Source organism: Orbicella faveolata, unplaced genomic scaffold (assembly GCF_042242905.1).
Source record: "Orbicella faveolata isolate gen_17 unplaced genomic scaffold, um_ofav_v1 contig_1, whole genome shotgun sequence".
Taxonomy (NCBI): Eukaryota; Metazoa; Cnidaria; class Anthozoa; order Scleractinia; family Merulinidae; genus Orbicella; species Orbicella faveolata.
The window spans coordinates 39330001-39336910 of record NW_028301536.1 but is presented as its reverse complement, the minus strand read 5'-3'; the positions used below and the strand labels follow the sequence as shown (position 1 = coordinate 39336910).

The 6910-nt window shown below is 38.9% G+C and overlaps 1 protein-coding gene and 1 pseudogene across 1 annotated transcript in view; one reads left to right on the top strand and one right to left on the bottom strand.

The window, feature by feature from the left end:
* Positions 1-2083: 2083 nt before the first annotated feature.
* On the bottom strand, positions 2084-3377 carry LOC149119028 (uncharacterized; annotated as a pseudogene).
* A 280-nt stretch (positions 3378-3657) lies between these two features.
* Positions 3658-6910, top strand: part of LOC110057248 (uncharacterized) — a 7229-nt gene continuing 3976 nt past the window's right edge. The window contains exons 1-4 of the mRNA XM_020763835.2: positions 3658-3961; positions 4319-4408; positions 4575-4693; positions 6465-6572. Of these exons, the coding sequence (XP_020619494.1) occupies positions 4388-4408; positions 4575-4693; positions 6465-6572 (248 nt within the window). The 5' untranslated portion in view covers positions 3658-3961; positions 4319-4387. The remainder of the gene's footprint in view (positions 3962-4318; positions 4409-4574; positions 4694-6464; positions 6573-6910) is intronic.

Below are 6910 nucleotides of genomic sequence, written 5' to 3'. Positions count from 1 at the left end.
CGTTCAGTACTTTTAGAGAAACGACTTCATGTGAATCAGTCAAAGTCTAGTCAACAACAACTTCGTCCGCCATTTTGACGCAAGAAAAGCTCTCCTTGGTCCCCTACTCAGTAGAAATTTTTAACAAAATACGTTATTTTCCATCGATTTCGGTTATGATTGTCGCAGCGTTCTAAAACATGTTTTAAAATCCTACGATATTTTTTTGACGTACACAACAGTCGCAAGAGAGTTGTAGGTTTGATTTACACGAAACAATAGGCCCTTTGCACAATCCGGTCACATGGTACGGAATTAATTATGCTGGGACGCACGCTACACATGCAGTGGGACTTCCAAGACAAAGGAACTCTTATTGATGATAAATTGCGTCATAACATTGTCAAAGTTTAACGCGGAATTACAGCCACTTTGACAATGTTATGACGCAATTTATCATCAATAAGAGGACAGACGCATAAAAAACTGACGTCAATTTGTTTTTTTACAATAACAAGACCCCAAAATGGTCAAACGCCGGGAGTAAATGAGGGGAAAAGACGCCATAAACTTGCCGTAAACAAAGATAAGTGAATTTTATTCAAAATGACGCAAACATTGTCAGTAGCTTTTCTCGCATTTTGATTGGCTACTTAATAAAAAAGTCCATAAAATTTCATTGGTTAAAAAGTTGACAGTTTGACCGCTGAAAATTGAACTTCAAAGCTTACATAAATTAAAATTTTATCCGTCTTTACTCTTATTGATGATAAAAATGAGCCGATCAGCGCGCGAGAAATTAGACAGTTATTGTAAAAAATAAAATTCTCGATCGTCATTGGTCCTCCGCGCACCTATTTGTCAGGAATGCTTTTTTGAGAATTTTAGACAACGATTGTGTGAAATTTGGTAGAATTTTAGAGCAATATTAGCATCCAGGTGGTAATTAGAAGCTAATTGGTAGCTAACTTATTACTCGATTCGCGCAAAGGTATTCACTTGAAGAACTTGTGATCCTTTGTTATTATGCTAATTTGTAGAGACTGTACAGAAGTCAAATCTTCGCATTATTTATTTACTTTGCCTTGAGAATGGTGTCACGATGACGCCGAAACGTCACAGTGATGTCAGTAGTTTCCACTCAAATTATGCCAACCGTGTTGGAAGCAAATACCGTAAATCCTCGAATTAGCGCCTACCCTCAAACAAGCGCCCCCTTCGAATAAGTGCCCCTCCTATCTGCCAAATTTAAAATAAGCGCCCCTCTCCCCTCTCCCTGTCTTATGGAAGAGTACTGAGACAACAGAGGATCTGTAGTATTGGTCGTGTTTAATCACAAGTAAGTGATTATCGACTTCTTCAAGCACTGCACATTGACAATCGCAATGGATGGTAGCGAAGATCCGCTAATTTATTGCCTAAAGCCCAGCTAACCTCTTGCAGGAAGCCTGGACCAGCTAAAGAAGTTATATTACGTAGTTCTTCAAGAGAGACGGGCTTCCAAGGGACTGACACATACATATATTACAAAAAAAAATCCACCATATCTGACCACGATTCGGGAAAAATTAAAAAAGCGCCCCCTCGATTAAGCACCTCCCTGGAATAAGCGGCCCCTGTCTTCTCCTAAATTTGATATAAGCGCCCCGGGCGCTAATTCGAGGATTTACGGTATGGCTGATCCCAGTGAGGTGAGTGCAGTCAGCCATTTACAAGCTCGCAATCAGAAACAAGGGATAATTTTAGAGATTTTTCCGAGAATTTTAGAGTTTTTTTAGGAACACTCCGGAAAGAATTTTAGACCATTTTTCGGGGATACATTGCCCAAGGGTGTACAATTACAGTTATCCAATAACATCTTCTTGTAGCTGAACACCTGCAATTGGATACCTACGCCATTCGCGCGTCAATTACGTGAGCCTTAATGTCTTCCTTCTTTCCTTTATTATTCAGGAAGTAACTGCTCGAGGTAATTTTAATATCGGACGAGCGCCCAGCGCGGGGTCGATTTGAAATTACGGCCACGATTACTACTCTGTGTAGCCTGCGAACGCAGACGTATTTCCGGCTGTCGCTTGTCTCCGCCGAATAATAACGTCTGCGAAGTTGAGCCAGGAAACGATTTCTGTGACGTAGGAATTTTAAGCCAATCACAGTTTAGTTCAAGTAACCCCAGAACTACTGCGCGAGGTATTAGAGACCTTAAGCAAACACTTGAGGCGGTTAGGTGGAGGCGGCGATGGCCGCGCGGGAGTTGGGTTGAGACCGCCTCCTCTTGGCGCGAAATTAGAATATTAAGCTTTCGTAGAAGCGGCGGCGAGCAACGGCTGTTTTGCTTTCGTTTTCAGTTGTCCAATTTGACTTTGTTCGTGGATTTTACGAGCATAATGGCAACTTTTCGAGAAGTCCGAGACCTTCTAGCTGTTGCATGCTTTGAGGACATCATAGACGAGGATGAATTTCTGTTGCTGAGGGATCTACACACGTCGAAAAATCTTTACTTTCCTTACGAAGACTGAATCAGCCTTTTCTTTACTAGTGCAACCAAGGTCACTGGCCTCTGCCTCCTCCCATTTTTCTGATATTTCTTCCATCAGAATATCCATCTCGCTATCTTCGATGTCAACTCCACTCAGTTTCGCTTGACTGTGATGTTATCGTTTCGCCTTGAATTTGTCCAGTAGTAGTTTGAAATGTTCCTGTACGTTTTTCCGCTTCACCTGAAACTTCACGGAGGTTTCGTCATTCAGACGATCCGTGATGGCATTCCATACTTTTCCTCGATCTACAGTCCTTGGTTTGAAGATCCATGGTTCTGAAGTTCTGACTTCTTTCGCTAGGATCAAATCATGTGCTTCTGTCCACTCCATGATCGAGCTAGATGAGAGAAAACAAAAGCTTATTAAAAACAGGTCCTGTCTAACGATTCACCTTTCGGAAATATTCCAAAGTTATAGAGACAAATTGGAAGAACAAAATAGCATTTTGTACCAGCAAGTACTTGCAATCTAAAGTTTTAAAGTCTACAAGACGTGAACATCACTCGGAACAATGTAAATCCAGGAAACTCACCCATTTCTTTTGCTTTTCTCTCCTTCGCTTGCCATCTTTCTTCTTCACTCACACCTCCAATGTGAAGTGAGATTTTCGCTGTAAAGCAAACGAAATATCAAATATTTGCAAAAAAAAATACAAAGAGACGTGTCAAAAAACATTTTTTAACTTTATAAAAGAGTTTCTGTGTATTTTAGGTGCTACAAATGGGAAAATAAAGCGACCGTCTCTCGAGGCGGCCAAACCTACCTTTCTCGCCGCCGCCACTGTTGGAAGACGCGGGCAACACTCAACGTGATTATGCTAATTAGCTCGAGAGCGGGAAATTTTACTTCCGGTTGGCGTCCACCTTGCCGCCTCCAGTGTTTGCTTAAGGTCTCTATTCGCTGCGAGGAGCACTCGAGTTTTATTGTATCATGGAATCTGATTGGCCAAAGAGAAACAAAAGTCATTACGTCACAGAAATCGTTTCCTGGCTCAACTTCGCAGACGTTATTTTTCGGCGGAGACAAGCGACAGCCGGAAATACGTTTGCGTTCGCAGGCTATACTCTGTGCGACGTGAGGTCCAATAAGTTTCTGAAGTTTTACCACAACTCATAGGCCCTCGACAGAAACGCTATATTGTCTATATTTAAATTGAGAGCGAATAATATAATTGTGAAACAGTATGGTTTGCCCTTACTTACCGAAGTGAAAGCTGTAACAGCAAGCAAACCGAAGCCGCGCCACGCGGAGGACACAACTGCAACGCTACACAACGCTCCATCTGTAGTCGCCCGAGAAACTCTGAGCAATCTGGTATCGAATTGATCTGCAAAATGGCGGTGGGAACAAATTGTTTGTAAAGCGTGTTTGAATATTCTTCACCGGAGAGCCCGTTTATGAAAGATTTCAGTGATTTCTTAGGGCATTCAAAGGATTGAAAGGTAGCACTCAATTCACGTGAAATTAGAAATTACTGGGAACAGTGCGCCTACAAATAGACAACTTTGATGTTTGAATTTTGTCAAATGTGCCATTTGTCTTGTAGTCTCTCGTTGTAGAAGAATGATGATCTAAGTTGTGTCTTTTGTAGTGGATCTTCCGCGGTTTTCAGCTTTTCAAGGATGCTTTAATCGTTACGAATGTTACGAACAAATTTATCGTAATATTTTAGCTAGGTTGAAATCACTTATCGTTTGCAAAGCCACCTATGATTATTTTTGTTGCAAAGTGTAGTAGATTTTGTTCAATTATTGTGATTACTCCACTTTGTAACCATCGTTCATTATTATTACTTTCAGTTGAAAATCTCGTGGCTTAAACATTTGTTGACTTTCAATTTGTGATGAACTGATCTGGAGATCTTGAAGATGAGTTCGTCCGCAGCAAAGGTATAGTTTAATTGCGTTTCATATATCTGGCGATTTTTACTTTTAATTTATTGAGCAATAGTTGAATTGTTGTTTATACATGTACTACCCCAGCTCCATTTTCCTCTTGTCACAGAGACTACAAATGTAAATGAATATTGTCACCATTTTGAACATTGATATTTAGGTAGCGGAGATTTTCACTGCTGCAGGAGAAGCTTTTTCTCATTTAGGAGAGCTAACAATGCAGCTTCATCCATTAAATAATGAGACTGGTATACTGTCTCCATCAGCAACAACAATGAGGTATGTAATCTGAAGACCACTCATCCCCCTTCTCCCTGGGCATTGTACAGGTCTCAGCAGTGGAGCAAATGACAATAATGCAAATGTCAGCCATGTGGGTCAAAAATTTATTTCATGATTGATGATAAAAGCAACAATTGTTCCAAATAAATGGATCTCGGTTAATACCTGTAGACATATTATTGTCATGATTTGTGGAAGCAAAATTAGGCTTGATTTCCACCGCTCTCTCGAACCTGTCCACAATCCTCTCTGAGAAGAGACAGCTGGATGCGTGAGCAGCAAACCAAATCTGAATTCATATTTTAATTCATGCAGGGCTCCTGGTCGGCGGAAGTGTAAATTATCTGATTTTGATGTGAACAGGCCCACATGACACCAACATGTACAGCTCAAAATATTTGTACAATTGCTGGTCTCTTTTTTGCAAAAAATATTGGTCTTAAACCTATTTTGTTTCACATAATGCCACAGAAGGGCATTATATGCTGTGTTCTAGGAAAAAGTATTTCAAGATTTTAAGTAGAGCAGAGCCATTCAACTGGTGAAGCAAACGTCATGTCAAAGGTCACATGTAGGTCTGCATGGTTTCCTCTGTGAAGTTGATGCCCGATAATTTGCCATGTTCTGTATGTTTTTAAAAATTTATTTTTGTCAGGCCTTGCTAGAGACTAATGTGGCTTTCCTTCGCAAGACTATACATTAATTTGACTTTTGTTTGTTATCTGACATTCTGGCACCACATGATTCAAATTTTTCCTACTATGTAGGCCAAATAAGGAAAACCTTGGTTTTCCAAGCAGCATCTTTTGGAGTGAATCCTTCGAAGGTGGATTTCGACGCAATGCGAACTTAAACGGTTACTTTTAGCAGCTTCGACCGGTGGTTTTTTCTTAAATAGAAGTTTTTATTTTTGAAAGAAGTAGAGAAATAGACCGGAAAAAAAAATCGACCGACCTAGTATCAAACCGTTGTCACTGCAAAACAAACTCAAATCCAGCCCATTTAGCACCTTACACTGTATTCACTTGCACTAACGAAGCAACGTAATTATATGAATAATAACAGTTGTATTGGTTCAAACAACTAGTAGCAAATGCCAAGCTTCGGTGATTTCATTGTTTAGCAAAACAAAAGGTTTCTTTTGTTTTTCGTTCAACAAAAGATCTCCAAAAGATCTCCAAAAATACCCTTGGAAAACTGAGTTTTTTGCATATGTTATTTCTCGAAAGCAAAGTGCAAATCAACAAAAACAATTATGGAACAATACTTTTCATGTCAGAACAAGTCAGTCTGCCAAAAATTAGCTTGATCCTGAAAAAATTAATATCAGCCCAAAAAGCTATATATGCCCTTTTTGCACAACAACCTTCAATTACGGTTTTTTGACTGTAAAAAACTTGAAGTTATTGAAAAACAATGATGGCCATGCACACAACTGTACAAAATAATTAATGTAATTTCAAGTGACAATTCAGTTTGAGCAATCTTTACAAGGTGCGAAGTTTGATAGTACATGACTTGCATGTTGAGAAATAATAAGAAACCATAAATAATATGAGGTACATGTAAATTTCAAATTCCACGGGGACACCAACAACCTAGGTTTACTGTGTCCCTGGAGGTTCATTTTCTTCTCTTCCGTCCCAGTAACATTTGAGCCTGCAAATCATCGTTGGTATTGATGCCTTTCATTACAAGTTAATATAGAGTTCAAATACTTGGGTTTCTTTTAGCAAGTAATAAAATTTTTTTTTTTTCTTATTTCTAGCAACAGTGGAAAGTGGGGAGATGAGGAAATTGAAATGTTAAGGGGTGCAGTGAAGAGATTTGGAGATGATTTAAAGAAAATCAGCGGACAAATCAAGACAAAATCTGTGTACGGATTTGTGTGGTTTGTTTGTTCATTGGTTATAAAGTTTCGGGCCAGTTTGTTCTTTAAATCAGTTATTCAATCTTGATATAATTACTACATGTATTTATTATGTTTTAATAACACTAGAAAAATATAGACTGGTTTAATAAATATACATAGAACAAGAAGTAATTTTTAAGTACAACACAGTGAATTGTCCATTTTGTTTCCAAAATTTTTATAATCCATGGTGTGCAAGTTCTACATGCAAATGATACAGATTGTACAGGTATAGTATATAATTTATTTAGTCAAGATGTATTTCATTTTGGAACTAAGGGAATATATTCACTCTGCATCTG